Source organism: Myodes glareolus, chromosome 4 (genome assembly GCF_982192425.1).
Source record: "Myodes glareolus chromosome 4, mMyoGla1.1, whole genome shotgun sequence".
NCBI classification, from domain to species: Eukaryota; Metazoa; Chordata; class Mammalia; order Rodentia; family Cricetidae; genus Myodes; species Myodes glareolus.
In genome coordinates this window covers 61,829,623-61,851,574 of record NC_142029.1, presented here as the reverse complement: position 1 = coordinate 61,851,574, position 21,952 = coordinate 61,829,623, and the positions used below count along the sequence as shown (strand labels likewise).

Here is a 21,952-nt window from a genome sequence, read left to right as displayed (position 1 = left end):
CGGGTGGGGCGTGATGCAGAGGATCTGTCCTACTGCAGAAGTCATCCGGGCCACAGGGAGCAGGCTTCTGCCTGTTGCCCTCACATGGGAAGGAGGTGGATAAAACCAGTTTCTGGTCTGACTTAAGATAAATGGCATTGCCAGGGACACTGGGGCAAGGCAGATGCTGGGAGCCAGGGCCACAGCCACAGTGAGGAACATGAGAATGCCACCATGACACGTGTGTGTGTGTGTGTGTGAGTGTGTGTGTGATATGTATGGTGTGCAAGATTTTGTGTGTAGAGTATGTGTGGAAAGTGTGCGTGTGTGTGTGTGGTATTGTGAATGTCATGTTCCGGTGTGTATTTGAGAAAGTGAGCATGGGGGAAGCAAGCATGCCGAGTGTGGTTCATGTGTGAGTTCACCTAAGTGAGTGTGTATGAGAACAGGAGGAGACATGGCGGGAGGGCATCTGGAAGGTGGAGGCTGGCAGGAATAACATCTTGAAAGTAACAAGTACAGCCCTAAGCCCAGAGCACAGAAGATTCTGGACTAGTCTGGATGTCTGGGTCTCCCCTAAGTTCATATGTTAAAACCTGGTTCCCAGCAGAACGGTATAATGTAGGTGGGATTTTCTTAAGCCCAGGCAGTCTGAGCAGCTAAGCTCTGCTCACGGACAACTTGGGTTCTGTGGATCCCAGCTGCACACGACTGCTCAGCCCCAGCTCCACCTCTTCTCCCTCCTATGATCCCCAGCTGCCGTGGGATCCTCTTTGTTCCATTTCTGAGTTTCCATTCATGGCCCCGAGTTCTTGCCACATACAAGACATAAACCCAACACATTAATCAGACTAAATATCTCTTGTTCTCTTTGGAAGTGAAGAGAGACGCTAGGAACCACAGCTTTCTCAGCCAGGTGGGAGTCCAAGGACCCTCATCCACACAGGCTGCTACAGGGACCCACACCCAATCACAGCTGTGGAGACTAGTGACTGAGGGTGTCTGCATGGCTCCCAAGCTGATGGCTCCTCCACATCACCTGCTTTACCAACCCCGAAGTCAGTGTCATCCCCAGCTGCTCAGAGAAACAGGTGCATGTGCTGGCTGGCTGCCCCAACCTAGACACTAGCCAACTCGAGGAAGGGAAGGTCCTGGGTGAGGGCTTCTAGACCTGGGCGAGTCAGGGACATTGCCAGCCGCGCCCTCACCTGCTTCACGTTATAGCCGGTCTTCGCGCTGGTCTCGATGAACATAACGCTGAGTTCTTTGGCCCGCTGCTCCCCTTCCTCGATGGTTATCTGCCTGGAAGTGAAGGGGAGATGGGAAGATCAGCTGGCAGAGAGGCAATCCCGGCAGGTGGGAAGGAGGCGGCCTACGATGAAGGACTATGGGAGGGCAGAAGGAGCCTGCCAGAATGCCAGCCATTGTCTGTCTAGTAAGAAGGCGGTACTTGAACACAGAGGATCCCGGCCCCTTTCCATGTCTTCTGACCAGGGAGCACCCCCACCTTTGAAGGAAGGGTCACATGCAGCCAGGCTGGCCTTGAATTCGTGATGTAGCAAAGAATGACACTGACCTTCTGACTGCCCTGTGTCTGCCGCCCTAGAACAGGGACTGCAGGGATATTTCACCAAGCCTGGTTTATGAGTGCCGGGGACCCCAGGGCTCCATGCAGAGCAGGCAAGTGCTCTACAACTGAGCCCAACCCCACTGCCTTTCTCGGCAGCCATTAGACCTGGAGCTCCTGCACACACGCCACACGGCCTTTCCTGGGAGAATCAGCCTTTTCCTAATGTAAAAACCCCAATTAAAAATACTCCCCTCCCCGCCCCTGCCCATGCTGCTCTGCAGAGGAGCCCACTTCCCTCCCCTCTGGGCAGGGCTCTCCTCTTTAACTCAGATTGTTTCTTAAATGGCAGGGATCCTGTAAGAAACCCACGGGCTTTATTAGAAACCATGACACACGGTCTTATCTGTCCAAGTCAGCACAGAGTTCTTAGAGTGGACACACATGGAAAGGACACCTTAGTGAGCAGGACATTGGAGAGTAGCTGCAGAGAAGCCTCTTCCAATAACACTCCATGCATGGACACAGGACAAACCAGGACGCACAGACTAGGGACAAAGTCTGTGTCCTGCTGACATGAACCAAGACTCATATCTGAAGACCTGGGTTTCGTACCCCACATGTTAATGCAGGGCCTTCAGAGGGGCAGGCGCTCCAGCCCAGGGAGCCACTCTTTCAGAGGCTATCTTGGGACCATAATGGGAGCATCCATGCAGACAGGTCCCTGGCCTGTCTTTGCTGGATTGAGGAAGATGGAACTTTGAGATGAGACGCTGGCTGCAGTGTGTGGGGTCTAACAGGCCTGTCAGTGTTCCTGCGCGGAGAGCCCAGCCTTGTTGTTCCCTTCACCTCAGACTCCAGGGCAGGACAGCCATAGAAGGGTGAGGAAGCGCGGTCCTGCCAGCCACAACGTCTCCATGCTCTCTCTGGCGCATGCATACCTCTTGTCAGCCAGGTCCGTCTTGTTGCCCACGAGCATGATGATTACGTCACTGCCCCTCTCTGTCCTGACATCATCAATCCACTTAGAAGTCTGCTGGAAGGAGTTGAGATCTGGAGGCAGAAAGTGGGGACAGAGTGAGGAGGGGCCCCGGGGGCAAGCATGTACCGAGACACAGATCCAATCTCCACACACCAACTAGGCTGGGGCTAGTCGGGGAAGTGAGGTCTACCCTGTGATCCTGGAGGGTCCCCAGCACTGCTCAGCCACCCCAGGGAGAGAAGCTACCATAGCTGGAAAGCTAGGCTGTCACAACCTCTACACAGGACAGTGACTCTAGAGGTCACGCAAGCGTCAGAGCTGATGTGGGGCTCACGGTGGAGGGCGGAAAGGAAGGCACTGGGCCTGGCTAAGCTGCAGACCACTGAAGGGAGGACACAGCAGCCCCTAGGAAATGCTGTCCCAGCAAAGGGATGCTCAGGGGAGTCTGAGGAAGGCCATGCTGGCTTGGGAAGAGAACCCGCAACCCTGTGGCACATGAATCCAGCACCAGTCATCTATGGGCAGCGACAGAGTCACTGGGTTACACTCAAGCTCAGCACCTAGAGGGAGGGAGGTGGCTGCTCTCCACAGCACATGACACGGGTCCTTTGGGATGTTGCTCCCATCTCGCTAGGGTGTACAAAGAGCCTGCAGTCAGGGGCACAGGGGAAAGGCAGACCTGCGGTGGCAGGCTGGAGCCATGAGTCAGGCGTGCCCCTATCCCTCACAGTGTCCTCTAGGACTGAAGCCTGAGGTTTCCCAGCTGTGTGTGTTCCTCTAGAAGGTCTTGGGTAGCTGGGCTCTGCATAAGACCTTCCCTAACCTCTGGGCCCCCACTGAGTCTGTGAAGCCCTCTCAAGATTCATGTGTGCAAGCAGGGCTGCCTCCAGGGATCCCTGGGGAGAGCTGGAACACAAGTCAGCCAAAGCCATGGAGGGCACAGAGGGTTAGCCTTGTGAGTGTCTGCCTCCCCCACACGCAGGACCCTGTCTTGTTCAGCCATGTCTGTCACAGGAGTTTGAAAGACAGTGAACCCACCAGTGGTCCAAGATAACACACTACCCCCACACTGAGCACATACCTGTATACACAGTCACATAACACAGGTCTGATCAGGGTCACACTGGACCCCAAGAGCTCCCTCATTCCAACACAGACCCCTACTCACTAGTGATGTCGTACACCACCACAGCCACTGTGGAGTCCCGGATGTAGCTGGGGATCAGGCTGCGGAACCGCTCTTGCCCGGCTGTATCCCAGAGCTGCAGTCTAACCTACAGTGTCAAGGCAGAGGCATTAGTGAGGCAGCGGAGCCCTCCTGGTAGAGGGGTTGGAGGCCCAGATCCCATGATGCTGGTACTACCAGGCCCATTCTGATCTTGGCAGTGACTTCCAAGAGTGCCCAACTGAGGGCTCTAGGGGATAAACCAGACAACCCCCCCTTTGTTCTCCCAGGTAGAGACCAGGAACTCACCGTACGGTCTTCCAAGTACATGGTTTTTGACAAGAAGTCAATCCCGATGGTTGCCTGTTAAAGAACAGCACAGGGAGGTCAAAATGGCAAGGACTCACACAACGGAGCCAAAAGCCCTGGGACCCCAGGGAATGCACAGACGGCAGGAGGGGTACCAAAGCCAAGTCCCTCCAGTGGCCACCGACATCCTTCCCCGAGGAGGGAGCTTGAGCAAACTGTGTGAAAATCAGGTTGTTTTCAGAGAAGAATATTCTACACAGAGGGAGAGAAAAATGCTTCCGGAGGGGTAAAAGAGCCCGGAGCATGGAATAGAGGCTCCCCAGGAACAGTCCACCAAGGAGAGCTCCCTACTGCTCTCCAACATCCTCCTTGCCCCCGCCCCCCCAGCTTCTCCCTTGAACTTAGACGTGGGCTCATCATTGCTCTTGGGAGGGTCTGCAGGGTGGGGGTGGGGTAGGGGTAGCGGAACTTGCCACTGCATGGGAACAGAGAGCAGTGTGTCCCGCCTCGGGTGGGGGTACTGTGGACCATCCACAATAATGTCTTATTAGAAAGCCCAATGATCTCTTTACTCCTCACGCTGCCAAGTCAAGGGTTGCCCCTCACCCACCCTGTGCCTCTCTGGTGGCTCTTCTGTCCTGGTGGGCAACCCCACCTCTCTGGCCCTGTGCCTACAAGCAGGAACTAAGATACTGTCAATGTGAAATGAAGTCAACACCATTAAGTAGTAATGAGGCCTCAGATAGTCAGGCAGCCAGGGCAAGGTGTCAGCAGCATGCTCCACCCTGTGCCTGGAGTCACCTCGTAAAATATATACAGCTTTGGAGGAACCTCCACTCAGTGAAAAGGCTCAGTATAAAGCATTGTGTGTGCTGAGATCCCAACTTGATTAAATAAAGTAGACAGACAGTTTCTTATCTTCTCAGACGCTGAGACGAAGAGAATATATTGTGTACTGGTATCTGAATGAAGAGTTGCATCTTGGGCAATTATTGCTTTCTCTATTACATGTGTTCATATTTTCTACAATAAACAGTTAATAGCTATGAATTCAGAAGAAAAAATCCTTGAGATAGCTGCACATGATGGGCAATGTCTGTAATCCCAGCACTTTCGAGGTAGAGGAAGGAAGAACGTAAGTGTGAAGCCAACCTGAGCTACATGGTGAGTCTTTATTTTATTTATTTTTTAAATCTTTGAATGAAAAGGTTTCACTGTGTGAAAACCTGCAGTGAATACAAAAGACAACAAGGGAGACTTTGGTGTAAATACAGAGATCTCTGTCAACGTGATTATTTAGAGTCACCTAGGCGACACACCTTGGGCTGTCTGGAAGAGCGTTTCCAAGAGAAGTTTACCTGAGCAGGAAGGCCTGCCCTGAATGTGAGCACCACCCTTGGGCTGGGGTCCCACACTGAATGAAAAGGAGAAACAGAAAGCAAGGTAGGCAGGCCCCTTTCCTCCTCTCTCCTTCCTTTTCCTTCTCTGGGTTGGGGTGGGAGGTTGTTTATTTGTTTTTGTTGTTGTTTTGTTTTGTTTTGTCAACTTGATACAAACTAGAATCACCTGGGAAGAGGGATTCTCAGTTGGCCCCACCAGGTTAGTCCTGCCTCTGAATGTGTCAGTGGGGACTTTTTCTTGATTAATGGCTGATGTGGGAAGGCTCAACCCATTGGGGATGGAGCCATCCTGGGCATGTGGTCCTAGGTGCTATAAAAAAGGAAGTTGAGCAAGCCCTGAGGAGCAAGCCAGTAAGCAGCGTTACTCCCCAGTTCTGTATCAGCTCCCGTTTCCCGGTTCCTGTTTGACTTCCTGTCTGACTTCCCTAAATGATGGCTCATGATGGAGAAGAACAAAACAAATAAACCTTTCATCACCAAGCCAGTTTTGGCTGGTGTTTTATCATAGCAACAAAAAGAAAACCAGGACCAATAATACTCTCTCTCCTTCCAGACTATGGATACAGAGTGACCAGTAGCCTCATGCTTCTGCCACTCCATCTTTGCCATGATGATTTCGAGCCCTTCTCAAACTGTGACCCAAAATAAGTCCTTCCTTCCTTAAGTTGCTGGTTCCCAGGCATTTGGTCACAGTACTGTGTACAGTACCAAATGCCATCTCATTCCAGAATGAATGTGCAACTCGCAACTTAAGAGCTACACACACACCATAGACATAACTTGATCCACTCGGACCGCAGGGATGAAAAGACAAGCCTGGGGAAGCCGGAGGGCATGCCTCGTGACCCTGGCAGTTGGTAGAGCTGGGGAAAACCTGTGTGGAAATCATACCATTGCTAGCCTGGCTATGCAGTGTCCCACCCAGCAGTCACGGCGGCCAACCTAGAACCAATGAGCACTTGCAGACAGGTTGTCATTCCCAAGCGGCCACACCTTTTCACTCATCAGCGAGGGGACTGACAACTCCATGTCTACTCAGAACCAAGAGGAATGTGCCAAGTCGGCAGGAATTTCAACTTCTCTATGTGCAAGATCCTCACGGGGTACTGAATTCCTTCTTAGTGATCCCTGAACCAAAACCAGATGCCTGGGCTCAGGATCAGAGGCAGGGGCAGCATTCCCTTAATATAGAATTCGAGACACGCGATGAGCTGGTGGCTACCCCCGTCAAAGGCCATGTTTCCTATGGCTACAGGGTGGTGATGAATCTGGGATGAGTCCTTTGTGGGTCAGTGCGCCCTAAGCTGCCCCTGTTCCCACTGCTTGGAATGCAGATGGTGGGGTGAGTGACAGCGGCTCACTGGGCTGAGGAAGACAGGGCAGGACGACTCTCAACAGAGCCCATCCTGACTGTGCAGTTAGCTCGGCCCCGCTTGCCTGCACACACCTGTTCTTGTCGTGAAAGAGAGACTCCATCTTCCATTGTTTTTCCCAAGCTACTCTGTCAACGCAGTGTAACTAACCTTAATCAACAGGGTGAAGGACCATGGAAAATCACATCCTCAAAGGCCGGCACCTGGATGGTGACAGGGATGTTACTGATAACAACTGTGACGGTGACAAGCCCTTTCCTCCTTGTGTACACATAGGGCCCCTCACTGTTACGGAGCAGAGAGAGGTCATCAGATACTACGACAAGGAGTTATGCCGTCGGGTCAAGCTGCAGCCATGCACGGCCCAGTGGCTTCCATCATCATGCTCACTAAAGGAACCGCACACTGTAACTCTGTTCAGCCTCAACACAGCCCGACCCTCTTGCATACTGAAACCTCACTGATGTCAGGTGCCTGTACTGCATGCCGCTACTGCTAAAATAGACTGAAGTCCTTTGGAAATCCAGGAGCCAGAATAAATCTTTCTTTCTTTCAAGGTGCTTCTGTCAGAGCAGTGCAAAAGCAGCGAGTGCAGAACTGGCCCCTACGAAGTGGCCATTGCTACCACTAATGCCACCAGGCAGTTTATCAGCCTTTGAAACTGGCCTGCGAGAGGGATCTGGAAGGGTTTGAAGTCATCGCTCTGGTGAGAACTTGGAGGGTGAGAAGTGCTGACAACATGGACAGCAAAGACAGAATTCACGAGGTCTCAGGTAGGGACAAAGACTCGACTGGGAACTGGTCTACAGAGCCACTTGTGTCTGACAAAGAATCTGTTTGCATTCTACCTATGTCCTGAAAATGTGAGAGAGGCAGATATCAAAGGTAATGGAGAAAATCCAAGACAACTTAGCACTCAGCCTCTGGTATGGTTCTGGTGGGCTATTTTTAGCTGGGTGTACAGTGAGAATTGGGAACAAAATGCAGAGAATTTCTAAAATTGGGATTTGGTCCTGAAAAGAAGGTGAAGATGCTTAAAGCTGTGGATAAGGGAACTGTGGGCAAGATAGGCCACTGATGTTAAGGTCATCAGCATCATTCAGAAACCGCGTATCTGACACTGGGACAGCAGAGCAGGTGACCCGAGAACGAGTCCCCACTCTCTGAAAGTTCCTGAGTATAAAACTCAGGACTCTCTTAAAAGGCTTTAGAGTTACCAGGGTGTTCTGGTGGAAAAGACCTGCCTAGGGAAATAGTTCCCTTGGTTCCAAGTTCAGTTACTCGAGCACTCGGGCTGATGCAGTCACGATCTGCAGTGAACTTTGCAATTATCCACCGGGTGCTATTTTCAAGTGTGCAGAATGCAAGAGTTTGGGGATTTTTTTTTTTTTAAACAGGGTTTCTCAGTGTAACAGCCCTAGCTGTCCTGGAATTGGCTCTGTCGACCAGGCTGGCCTCAAACTCACAGAGATCCTTCTGCCTCTGCCTCCCGAGTGCTGGGATTAAACGTGTGCACCACCACCTCCTGGCTCAAGTTTTAGGGTCATGGAGACTCGCACCTAGGTTTCTAAGGAATGCTTGGGAGTAAGACCAAACAATGCATCCCAGGTTTTGGGCATGGAGTTACAAGATTTAATGTTTTGGTCCTGCTTTGGTTCAATCTTGACTACATCCTTCTTACTTTACAGATCACAGCTAAAAGACTATTTGGAGCCTCAGTAGAGACTTTAGACTTAGGTTTCTGATCAGCGTTGAGACTAAGAGGCCTCTGGAAACTGGAATAAATACATCTCTGTATTACAAGATGGCCATGGACCTTTGGCAACCAGGATGGAACGTTCTAGTTCAAATCTCAAGAGTCTCTCATAGGCTTAGGTATTGAGTGTTTGTTCCCCAGCTGGTGGAGGAGGGTTTGGAACCTTTGGGAAGTAGGACCTGGCTGGTGGAAACAGGATATGTAGGGTGGGTGTCTGGCATGGACACCAGTTTATCTTGGTTCTAGTCTTGCTCTGTCTGCTTCACGGTCTGCTGTGATGCGAGAGCCTCTGCCATATGCTCACACTCACATGCTCACACTCACATGCTCACACTTGCATGTGCTCGCACTCACCACACGCTCACTCACATATTCACACTCACCACACACTCACACTCACTTGTTCATACTCACCACGTGCTCACACTCACGTACTCACATTCACTCACCACATGCTCACACTCACATGCCCACACTCACCACACACTCACATGCTCACACTCACCACACACTCACATGCTCGCACTCACCACAGGCTCGCACTGCTGTAATTCTGCAAGCCTTCCCTGTCCGTGAAGGACTGAATTCTTTGGAAACCATGAGCCCAAATCATTTATATCATTTTTTCTGTAAATTGTTCCTGTCAGGCAATTTGGTGGCAAAAACATAAGAAAAATAAATATAATTCTCCCCCAACCAGGCCACTTCTACTGCACAGGCAATCGTGAGAAGTCGCGGTTGCGCATGTCGCGGACAAAGCACAGGCATCACTTCCGGCTGTAACTGAGCCATCATTCCTCGACAACTCACAGGTCAAAGTTTTGCTTTAGTCACTAGCTGAGCAGATCATATCAGGCTATTCTATAAATTCAAGAAGTAACAACTTGCAAGCACTTCAGAGTGATCACAAACTGGGGCATGATGGAGGATTACAGTCTCTGGGGAAGAAAAGAGAACAGAGCCAACCTAGCATCTAAGTCAGCCCATCCGCTAAGTAAAAGAGAGCAGCCATGCAAAGAAGGAATTTGAATCATAATCAAGAGAGGAAAAAAACACCTCAACCGGAATAGACTCCCAGATGATACAAATAGGTATGCCTAAAAAGAAAAGGAAAAAAAAAATAGATGTGCAGATGGATTTCAACAAATCTGAGGACGTTCTAAACGAGACCGAGGTGGGCAAAGGCAGGGACAATCGAGGCAGAGGTCGGTTATCACGTAGTGCTGTCTCTTATACTTCCACCTGCCCACATCCCCATTCCCCTTTCCACCCCCACCCACCACTCCCTAGTTCAGACTGAACCTCTCATGTGAGGCCCTCTAGCCTGGTCTCCCTCTCCTCAACACTTGTAAGAAATCCTTATGCAGCAGGCAAGGTTATTTTTCTGAGTTTAAAACTAGGAGTGTGGAGAGGCGGCTCAGCAGTTAAGAACACTAGGTGCTCTTACAGAAGACCCAGAGTCACTTCCTAGAACCCACATGGCAGCTCAAAAATCTCTATAGTTCTGTTCCAGAGGATCTAACGCCCTCTTCTGGCCTCCACCAACACTACACATATACGGTACCCTTTCATACATGCAGGCAAACACCCACACACATGAAATAGAGATAAATAAATCTTAAAACACAAAAAGTATACAAAGTAAAAATCGACTCCATTCCTCCCTGCTGCTCCCAGGAAACCATCTAAACATGTGTGGTTGACTGTTTGGGACCCGCCACTGGCTTTTTAAGGCCTCATATACCCCTTCCCCAGCTTGACTTTATACCATGGAATAATGCTGTTTGGAATTCCCATGCTAATTTGCATTTATTTTTGTTTATTTTGTATATATTTGTGCATCCATGCATGCCATAGCTCTGGCGTGAAGGTCAGAGGGCAATCAGCAGGAGCTGGTTCTCTCTTTCCACCATGTGTGTCTGGGGAGATCAAACTCAGGTCATCAGGCTTTGGCAGTGGCACCTTTGCCCACCCACCGAGTCAGCCTGCAGGCCCCTCCCATGCAATTTGTGTGTCTTTTTCTGATGCTGTTCCTCCCCTGCTCTTCCACGGTCAGTATTTCTTTAGAACCTGAGATGCTTCTCCTCTGCAAACCACATTCTGAACTCTCAGGTTAGCCCAGAGAGCATTCGGTACTTTCTCTACTACCAAACAGGACAGGTCTCTGACTGGCTAATCTCAGTCACTGGTCAAAAGATGTGGTGACTCTCAGCCTGCAGCCTGCTGACCACATGCTTCAGAATTACCCTGGGAGCTTTTCTGACACTGAGATTCCTGATCCCACTCAGGCAGACGCAAGCGCAAATTCTGGATGTCAGTCTGGGAATCAGAACTACGAGGAGTTCTCAGAATAGTCTCTTGCTCAGTGAAGCATGCACAGAACCGCTCTGTGTTGTGATCCGGATCTGAGAAGGCTGTGTTCTCCAGGGGCCACAGATGGATAACAAGGCTCGAGGAAGACAAGGACAACGCTGGTGGCTGAGGTGTTGTGCACAGGGACCAGGCTTACTCAGAACCAAGATCACATAGTCCGGGTGGCAGAGCGGGGATCCGAATCCAGGTCTCCCTGACACTGAAGTCTGCTATGGGCGAGGTAACAGTACTCCTGCTTCTAGAAGTCCTGTTTCTGAAGCTGTCACTGTGGTTCCCTGGCATCACGGCCTATCTGGCTCCCTACTGTCAGAAAGGGGTAATAATTAGCCATAACAGCTCAGCAGAGCCCACTTAAGAGGAAGCTCATTTGCATTTTAGTAGAAATAAATAAAATGAACCCTCAAAGGACAGAAGGGGAAGGGTTTGAAAGACAGACTTGGCTGGGTCTCCATGACCAGAACATTTCTAGCTCCCGGGCACCATCTATTTCCCAGACATGAGCCGCAGCAGCGGGCCCCACACCACTGCCAGCTGGAGTCTGTCTCTCCCAAAGAAGGCCAGATTTCCAGAGAAGGTGGTCATGGTTTTCCCTGGGCAGCATTTGTGTGTGTGTGTGGCAGATGGTGTAAATAATTAACAGTCAGGCCACTTCACTCTTGAGTGCCTACTGTGTGCTATAAAAATCCCTGGCCCTTGCCCCTGAGGAGACTGACTTTGTGAAGAAGATGATGTACAGACCGGTCACTCACAGTCGAAGGGGAAGAGTCAGCACAGGAGGGCTCCAGGGTCCGGAGCAGCAGGCCCTGCTTGGTTGGTGCCTCATAAGCCTTAGTGCATGTCACCTTCTCATTAGGCAGAGGATGGGGAACAGTGGAGGATGGGAGGTTCAGGGAGACACATCTTGGAGAAAGGGGAGTTCTGGTTCTCATCCTACGAGAATTCGTCTAACTCCTTTGGTTACTATCATTAACTATGAACCAATTAGAACGACAGGTGAGTGGAGGCACCAGAAAGCACAGGCAGAAACTGGAATGAGTCAGCACTAACTTAACAGGGAGCACTGGGCGAGTTTCTTATTGTTTTATGACTTCTCACCCAGTGGCATCCCCAGCTGCAGCCAAGGGGTGGCTCAGATTTGTACAGAAACCCACAGTCATACTGGTTGACAAGTAAGAGGACACAGTGCAAAGCTACCACAGTTGATAAAAAGTATGGAAAACCCTAGACATGAGACAGCCACAGAGAAGGGACTCTGATGTTTGCATATAACGCTGTCCAACACTGAATGAGGCAAGAAGACCCCAAGGAACCTACCCAAGGCTGGCAACAAAACAAAATAAACAGAAACTGGAACAGAATGTGCTGTTGCTGCCCAGCACGGGACAGAGCTGGGAACCAGGGTCCGCACAAGTGCCAAAGAAACAGCTCTGCTCAAAACTGCAAGCGGAATCCACAGTCACGAGCACAATGTGCAGGACAGAATCCCACGTGAGCAGACAAGAGGGGTGAGGAAAATGAGAGCCAGACACGAGAAAAATAAATCAATGACAATCTCTCCTGAGTTAAGAGAGAAAACTAACTCCACAAAGTTGTCCTCTGATGGCCACACATGTGCCATGGCATGCACCTTTCCATATACACACACACACGAGTTCATCACACACACACACACACACATACATAATTAAAAAAATCTCATAGCCTCATAGCGAGCCAGCAGGGTGACAAGGACTGAGATGCATCTTCTCTGCAGTTGGTACGTGGGCTTTGGGTTGATATAGATATGAATAATTTGCATTGGTATGGATTTTAAGGTCAATCTTGTTATATGTATATATATTTCTGATCTTGATTAAGGTATTGTGATTGTGTAGCTCATTTAAAAATGTAATGTATAATTAGAAATATAGGTTAATGGATAATCATCGATAATAGTCAAGCTTGTAGTTATGTTAGGTTTCCTAGATATGTAGAGACATATTTCAGTTAGGTAAGCATTCTTCATTATCTTTCGAAGACTACAGAATATGGCATTTCAATGTTTTAATAACTTAGGACTTTTCATGACAATGAGACATGTTTGCTCCTGGCAGCACCAATCTACTTCAAGAGGAAGATGGGCATCGAAGAGGCTCCTTATGGAGTTGGTTAGCCATTTGGGCAAGAAACTGTTCTTGCCTGGACTGTTGCATAAACTGGACACAAAGAACCCACAGAGAGATGACTGCTGAACTTGCCTAAAAGTGAGATGATCCTTCGGGGTTCCTGATTCATGAAAAGAGTCTGAGATATTCTTCAGGATACAAAAGAAAGTGACTGAACTGTCTTTGAAATTTCCTGCTTCATGGAAGTCTGCTGGATACTACGGGCCTGAAGGCTGAAGATGGATGCCCCAACAGTACAGAGGCACTTTGGGTGACTGTACAGGCAGCGAGATGTCTCTGTCATTTCTAGAGTTTTGGAAGTTGCTTACTTCTTGTTTACATAGGTAATAGTATATCCTTCTGAAGCCTTTGATGGAGTTGAAGAATGGACAGTTATAGTTTCCTTAGTTATGATAAAAGATAAAATAGATATAAATACTGTAGCTATAATTCTTGCTTGATAACTGTTTCATGTAATTTTACTATGTTAAAGTTAAAGCCTTTCTTTTTTGTTTAAACAGAAAAGGGGAAATGGTGTAGGAGGGTCTTCTTTCTATGTGTTGCTTTCATTGGTTAAATAAAGAGACTGCCTTGGCCTTTTGATAGGACAGCAGCTTAGATAGGCGGAATAGACAGAACAGAATGCTGGGAGAAAGGAGGCAGAGGCAGAGAGCCGCCCGCCATGAAGCTGCCAGGTCAGACATGCTGAATCTTTCCCGGTAAGCCATGAGCTCATGGTGACATACGGATTATTAGAAATGGGTTGAATCAAGATGTGAAAGTTAGCCAATGAGAGGCTAGAACTAATGGGCCAGGCAGTGTTTAAATGAATACAATTAGTGTGTTGTTATTTCGGGGTGTAAGCTAGCCAGGCGGCCGGGAGCCGGGTGGTGGGAAGCGGCCCACCGCTCCTTTTACTACATTGGGTGAGAGCATAGAGAAGACCTTGTGGGTTGGGCAATGGTTAACTTTGCTGACTTGAGTAATGCATAGGCTTGGATCACTGCAACCAAAACACCTGGCAGAAACAAGAACTCAATAATGGGATGACTGGTCCTACATGCTGGGGCAGGATATCATGGTAGTAGCATAACATTGCCAAAGCTGTTCACATCACAACAGGCCAGGAAGCAGAGAACAACACAGGAAGAAGGAGCTGGATATAATCTCCAAAGGCCCACCCCCAGTGACTCATTTCCACCAGACAGAGTCCCACCTTTTAAAGACAGAGCAGTCACTCAAAATAGTGGCAGAGGCTGGGGGAAAAAGCATCCAAAATATAAGCCCATGGAGGATATTTCAAATTAAAAAAAAAAAAAAGATTGAAAAACACCTAGGAAAATAACGCACATCTCCAGGTGTGTGTGTAACGCCATTTCCAGAGATGATCAGGTCACGAGGATCTGGCCTGATCAATGCAACAATCCTTTGCAGTTCCTAAGATGATGGCACTATTTGAAAGCACTAAGGAGCATGAGACGGGAGCTCAGTGGAGAAAGTAAGTCACCAGGTGTGTGTCCCTGCCCAGACCCCTTCCTGTACACCCCCTCTGCTTCTTGACCACCATGATGGGAACTGCTTCGCTCTCGAGTGCTCTCCACCATGATCAGCTAGCATCTCTGAAACCACACGGGCCCAAACCAGTACTTTCTACATTAGACTGTCTCTGTTGGGTTTGTGGTGATGTCTGTGGAAAAGAAGCTGATGCAGGCTGACTCCTGTGGAGCACAGTCCAGAGAAGGTGGCCACAACCATACCACAAGAACAAGCGAAAACAGACACGACATGAAGCTAGATCCAGACTGACTGGCATTCTCACAGGGGATGAGCTGGGATGGCCAGGGCGTAGCAAGGGAAGCTCCTGGGCTCTGAAAGTTTTAGTTGCTATTCAGCATGGCCCTACAGGCTCTGCCCTGTGTCCTCAGACTGCAGAGGCCGTGGACCTCAGACATTTGCCCACACGGTACGAAACGGCGCTAGCAGCGAGTGAGGCGAGGAGGCGGGCAGTACACTTTGGAGGTCTGTGAGCTGCACAGATCGCCACGTGAGGGGTCTCCGCCTCGCTGTCCCCACCACTATCAACCCAGGAAACCCTCTGCATTAGTGACTTTTCCATTGCTGAGGCAGAACACCTGACAGAAAGAACTTCAGGGAGGAAGGTTCTAGTTGACTGTGTAGGGGCTACACTCCGTCTGGTGGTGAGACCAGCTCCCACCCACGGCAGGTGGAGTGTGAAGCTGTTTGTACATACCACGGTGGACCAGGTAGCGGAGCTCAAGCTGGAACTGGAGCCAGGTCATAACCCTAATGCACTGCATGCTGCCTTCCCTACAGACACCCACTTCTTCCTCTAGGACCCACCTCCTAGATGGCCCACTACTTCCCCAACATCCCTACCTGCTGGAAACCAAGCATTCAAAGACAGCCTGCCGGGGAGGTGGGCCTCACAGTACCTTGCAGGCACCATGTGCAGTTTCCTTTCCCTGTGGTCACTTGGGAACTGGGATCCAATGTTGAGCCCCAGGTGGTGTCTGTGCCACACTGAGCCCTGCGCCCCCACTCGTGGAGCTAGTGTTTTTCTCCTTCACATCTGCGGTTAGTTGTAAAAGAAGCCCCCACTTCAGGTGAGCGCTAGAGGAGGGAGACACTAGGTAAGAAGAACAAGTAACTAATCGGAGAGGCCTTGGCATCCTTGGTGGCTCCTTCTGACCAGTTCCCTCTCAATGGTCAGCAGAGATCACACAGGAGAGCTGCGTATTGATGTGTGTGTGTGTGTGTGTGTGTGTGATGCATGGTAATGGGGTCACACAGGCTTTTATTTGTACGAAGGCATGAATGTATGTGTATGCTGGTATGAGTGAAAAGGGGGGTCGGGGCTTCTGCCGTGAAGGAAGTCAGGAACCCTGATATGTACAGAGCCCTCGCACTGTCCGAGGCCAAGGTGATGAGGGATCTTTGGAAAGGAAGCAAACTCAGGGTGTGTCTATCAGTACCACTCAGGACAGGCCACTGGCCCCAGAGAGGCTGCCATGCCATCATTCAGATGGCCGGCCAGTGGGCGCCAGTATAAATTTCTTCGTTGTTAATTGTGTTACTTTGCTTTTTGTTTGTTTGTAGTGAGGTAGGGTCTATTGTATTCCCTGCTCTGGAGCTGGCCTTTAACTGGTTGTTGCTTAGGGTAGCTTTGAACTTCTCCTCCTACCTCTACCTCCCAGACACTGGGATTACAGGCATGTACCCTCAGGCCTCATACTGAGGAGCCAAGGTTTCCCGCATGTACCCTCAGGTCTCATACCGAGGAGCCAAGGTTTCCCGCGTGCTAGCTAGACTCTACCAATTGAGCTACGGTGTCTGATAAGCTTCCCTAGACCTCAAGCCCCTCATCTCTCAACTGAAGACACCAGAGCTCCCTGGAAGGGCTGTTGGACCAAAGCCAACAAAAAGACTTCGGCGGAAGCACTTCATTCTGTTACATGCTACATAAACAAAAACGAGCCGTTGTTAGCAGGAGCCAACTGACACAGGGCTATGCAAGCAAAGCTGCAGCCGAGCCCATGGAGACTGTCAGTGTCTGTCTGCTTAGGTGACCTGACCCTGAGAGTCTCTGCTCAGGATGAAGGTGAGCAGCGAGCCAGTACTCTGGGGAAATGGTTCCTTTCCCAGTCTTGAGTGTCATATTAAAGGCTCTGCTAAATCCTGCCCAGGAGAAGCAGGAACTGGGTTTTTCTAATCTGCCACACCTCCCTCCCCTTAGGAACCTTTGTACCCCTAATCCTTATCAACACCCTGATGGTCTAGTTTCCCGGGGCTTCAGCAAAGGCCGAGCTTCAGAAAGGTGGGTCTGAGACGAGGCAACACCCATCTTCCACTGTGCCAAGGAGTCATGGTCAATGCAGCCACTCCCCTTGCAAGGCTGTTCCTACTCTGCCTGTAGGGCACGATGTCCTCTCTGAAGGAGACTGCAGTGTGCTCCATTGTGGTACAGTGGCTCCCTGAACCTGGCAATGTTAATGCAATCCAGTGCAAGCAGCACGGTCTGTGAAAAATGGCCACCACTTTATTTTACACATGCAAGGAATATTAACAGGCACAGACTTCCTCCCCACCATTTATCTTCCTCTGCGTGTGGTTTTAAACAGTACCAACAGGGGTTCAGACGATGGTGCGCTACCGTGCATTCCTCTAGGTGGAACTTCCACCAGCGCAGCTCATCGCCGAGCAAGATGTTCCCTACGGCACTTGTTGAAATCTTCTTGGCTCCGTGCATTTATTATGAAATATAATTTTGCATCCACATTCTGACAAGATACAGCAATAAAGTCTACAGAGGAAATCTGCATGGCAATTTGCATAAATTGACTTCAGCGTTTCTTCTGGGGAAGAGAATGAAAAGGCAAGGATGTGTGTCTTCTTTTAGTCTTGGCCAGGCCTGAGCCCAGGGCTGGAGAGAAGCATCCGTAAATGACAGGAAGCAGCTGGGCATGACAAGTCCTTGACAATGACTCTGCTGTTCTCCTTTTGCACAACCAACCATCAGAGAAAAGTATCTGGGTAAAGTCATGCAAATTAGCATGCAAATTAGCTTGGTAAACTTAAAGATTCAGCCCGGCAAGCGGGTGCTTTGTGGGGAGGATCCCAAAGCCTTTGGGAAACATGCACTGCCAGGTCCTTGCCAACCGAGGCCAGTCGTGGTTATTCATGAGTACCCTAGAGGAGGCAATGCTGGCTAGCCTTTCAGGGTCACAATCTGTCCCCTTCGGGTGGTTATTTTCCTCTGTATGAAGAATGCCCATCCAATTTGTAATTATAGGTTCTGTTCCTCGAGAGAATACTAATTCAGAAAGCAGCTTGCTACCCTGTCCCTGGGTGGACACGGGGCTCACACATCACGAGAAATGAGAGACATCACGGCTGCCATCCAAGTCCTTTCCCATTCACCCTTCCCCCACCTGCACTAGCGGCTGAGCCTGTGAAGATGCTGTGTGTTTGTGGCAGGGTCCCTTGGGTGTGTGGTACAGAAAAGCCAGCGATGGATGGCTGCTTTATGGGCAGGAAGACTTCCTGGAGAAAAGAGGGGAGTAAGTGGGAGATGAGCAGGATGCAGCCCCATGGAGGGAGGAGGGAGAGGAGGGAGTATATGCAGAAGAACTCAAGAAAGGCTGAGGTGTCAGAATCCAGCGTTATGAGTGTGGATGCTGCATGGGCGTGTGCATGCATGTGTATGTGTGCATATTCACCTAGAAGAGGAGGCATAGCTTGTCAGATAAGAGACCAGTTAGTATACTGTGTCAGGGAGAGATCTCTGTGGCCATAGCAAGAGCACATAGAAAGGAAACAGGGATAAAACCCAAGGCTGTGGGGTACCAGGTGACCACCTGGTGGCTAGGAGCCTGCCCCAGAGGGCAGAGGTGCACTGACTTGACTCCACCTTAAGTGCCCAGAGGCGAATCCACACGGATCTATCAGACACATCTACTCAGATCCTGTGAAGAGGGAGACCAGATGGGAACCTTGTAGCCCTACAACAAAGAGCATCTGGGGCTGCCAGAAGCTGGCAAGGGCATGTTCCTCTAGTGCCTCTGGAAGGGGCATGGCCCCCTTGTATTTGTGCCACCCTCAGGCCCCAGGAAGGTGATGAGAGAATACACTCCCATTGTTTGAAGCTACTCAGTTTGCCATAATTTGTTATGGCAGCCCCTAGAGGCCAGTGTGGGAAGCCTTAGGGCAGAACAGCCTGGCGTGGCCTGAGGACCAGCTGCAGGCAAGGGCATCTCAGGAGCCCAGAGCCTGCAGGAAAGACCAGAGCTTCCCCCTCCCTTTAGTCACAGCAGGGTGTCCTCTGAGAACAGCCCTTCAGAGGGGCCTCTCCCAGAGGCAGCCCATTAGATCTGTTGTTTTCTAACTTGTACCATGGTGTGAATTCCAGGAGGGGCCACTGGCTCCCAGCTTTAAGTTCTTCTCTGTCACTTTTCAGTTTTTTTAAAACGCTAAGGCCTGAACTCCCAGCCATCCCCCCCAACAGCTGCCTAATCTGCAGACAGGAAAGAGAGTCCCACAAAACATTAATTCTCCAAGGTCAGCCAGTAGTTGCTTCCAGAGGACCACACCTCCTCTCAGGCCTCCTTCACAGGGCTGACTTTCCCAGGGCCCACAAGGGTTTCCTGGGTATGTGTGTGGGGAGCACCCAGAGCCAGCTCTTACTTATCACAGGTATTACAGATCTTTCCCACCGCAGAACTTCAAGGTAACCTCTTAGTTGGGATTTTGCATGAAGGAATCATCACAGACACAATTCTCCTCTGGCCGAGGCGTGGTTTTGCACTTGTACAAGTGAACTGCTTTGTGTGAGGTAATTAGACAAGGTGGTGAGAGACTGCAGAGGACGCATGTCAGCGGAGGATACGGAGTGTGTGTATGTGCGTGTATGTGCATGTGTGTGTAACTGCCAGGTAAATATAGGAAAACGACGTGTTCCTCAAAGGTCTCTAGAGCTCACTGGTAGACAGAACCTTCTGAGGTATAGAAGAAGACCCCAGCCCCCCATGCTCACAGCCTCATGGTGGCCCTTTAGAGCCTCATGTATGCTGAGCCCCATACCAAGGTAGAGCTGGCTGTCCCTGAGGATGGGCCCTGTCCTCTATACCCAGCTTAGGGTGGGGGTGGGGGAACAGGCTCTCCGGCCTCACTCCTTTCTTCTACTGCCTTTCCACAGACCATGGACCACACAGACATCTTTTGTCTGAGTGAGGGGATGGGTGGAGAGTATGGGGCCTGGAGACAAGGGGAGAAGAGAGGGAGGGAGCACCGTCTGGGAACTGTGTAAGTGGGTCTAGACTCTGCCATGTTGTACTGGCTGCGGGACAGACAGGATACTGGTGGGAGGGTGACTGGCATGGCCACTGTGCACTGGGACAACCCGAGAGGAAGTAAATGTCGCCTCCTAGAGCCGGTGGAGACTTTGTCCACTTCCCATACACCTCTGCTGCTCTGCTAGGAAAAACATCTCCAGAGAATCCATTAATACAGATGGTGTGTGTGCATGTGTGATGCGTGTGTGTGTGTGTGTGTGTAGCGTGTGTGTGCCTGTGTGTGTGTGTATGTGTAGAAGTGTAGCCCAGCCTCTCAGACTAATTGCTGCTTCAAAGGGCTTTTGGAAAAGTCTGCTACCTGAGGCTATAAAAACCAAGCCAGACAATTCTGCCATGTGTGGAGAGAGCAGCGTCTAGCCTTTGACCTCTCTTGACTCACCATGACAGTGGACCTGGGAGGCTCTCAGCCTGAGAGCACCGACGAACTGAGGCAAGCAGCCACCACTGTGCCAGCATCTGCGGCACCATCTGTGCCAAGGCCTTGTACGGAGATGGCTCCAAGAAGATCCCAAGACCCAAGTGAAAACTAGGAGGGCAGAGTAGCCGGCCTAGATTTGGGGGGCCCAACTAGCCTTAAGGACGACGTGCTACTGACAAAGGGTCATGAGGTAGCAGGGTCTCTGCACCAAGGACAAACATTTGCCCCAGGCTTCAGGCATTAGGAGAATTTTCAGAGTAAAGAGAAGACAATGACAGGAGCTGAGGCCAGCACAGCCCCACAGGGAGCAGCGAGGCTGACTTAAGCGACAAGCAGGGGCAGTGAGGGTAACACTGGGAAGAGGAAGCAAAATTTCAAAGGGGACTTGTCCACTGCTGCTAAAATTCTGTTTTTTGTTGTTCTTGTTGTTGTGCTTTGTTTTTTCAGTGCGATGACAACAGAAAACAGGAAGATGATTATTACTGTAAAATCAACCAGCAACCAGATGTGGTGTAGGCAGAAAGATCCTCAGGTCAAGGTCATCCTTAGCTACCCAATGGATTTAAGGCCAGCTGGAGCTACATGAGTCTCTATCTCAAAAAAACAAAGGAAAAAAAGGTCAAATAATAAAAATAAGACATGAGCATGTGTGTGGGCACACACGTTCACATGTGGGCACACACGTTCACATGTGGGCACACACATTCACCTGTGGGCACACACGTTCACCTGTGGGCACACATGTTCACCTGTGGGCACACACGGAGCACAGAGTGAGGCTTGAGGAGGGAGGCCCTAAGGGTGTCACCTCTGCTCAATTCCCCCTACTGGGAGGACAGGCCACAGCGGGGTCACAGAGAACACCAAGTCCTGGTTTTGGGGAGGACACAACAGCAGGGCCAACATCGATGTCCTAGAGCCCTGCACAGTGCCATGTGCACCACTCGGAAGCGCCCAGAGTCTCCTTTCCCACAGATAATCCTTCCACACAGAGGATTCTGGTCCACCCACTGCAAAGTGAAAGTAGGAACCCTAGGGAAACTGAGGGCATCTAAGACAAGAACGACTGGGCCAGGGTAAAGACAGACTAACAAGCAGACACAGAATCTCAAGCATGATGGATGTGCTGTCCCACACCCAGCAGTGGGGAGTGACATCTGGGAAGAGCTGCCCCAGTGGATCTATAAATACTTGTCCTTGAAAATGTGATGATAAAGGGATTCCTCTTCCAACACACTGTGTTTGCTTTCAGCAGGCTGAAGGCCCACACTGAGAAGCAAAGCCCAGAGAAGTCTTGCTGAGAGCAGTCCCCTGCCTAAAGAGCCCAGCTCTGCTTGAATACCCACCCTCCCCTTTTCAAGTGTTACCTACTAACATGTCAGGGCACTAGTAACCACAGGACCCACAACCTAGAGAAATGAACTGCAGAACTGTCTATACCCTAAGGGGGAAAAATGGTACTTTAAAAATATGTAAGAATAGTTGAAATGCCTAAGTTTTACAACTTTGGCAAAAAACTTGAATTATGAGGAAAATTCTCTTGTACAACAACCCTATTACCACCACTGAAACCAAACAGATATGTCTCTGCTCCCCAGGATTTTGATGTCACCTAGA

General features: G+C 50.1%; 1 protein-coding gene across 2 annotated transcripts in view; it reads right to left on the bottom strand.

The window, feature by feature from the left end:
• The window catches only part of Rab6b (RAB6B, member RAS oncogene family), a 56,492-nt gene that overhangs the window by 8,522 nt on the left and 26,018 nt on the right, over positions 1–21,952 (bottom strand). For both annotated transcript variants that reach the window (XM_048417522.3, XM_085689640.2), the window contains exons 3-6: positions 4,003–4,056; positions 3,697–3,802; positions 2,488–2,599; positions 1,188–1,281 (exon numbers count right to left, since the gene is read on the bottom strand). In XM_048417522.3, coding sequence (XP_048273479.1) covers positions 1,188–1,281; positions 2,488–2,599; positions 3,697–3,802; positions 4,003–4,056 — 366 coding nt within the window. The remainder of the gene's footprint in view (positions 1–1,187; positions 1,282–2,487; positions 2,600–3,696; positions 3,803–4,002; positions 4,057–21,952) is intronic.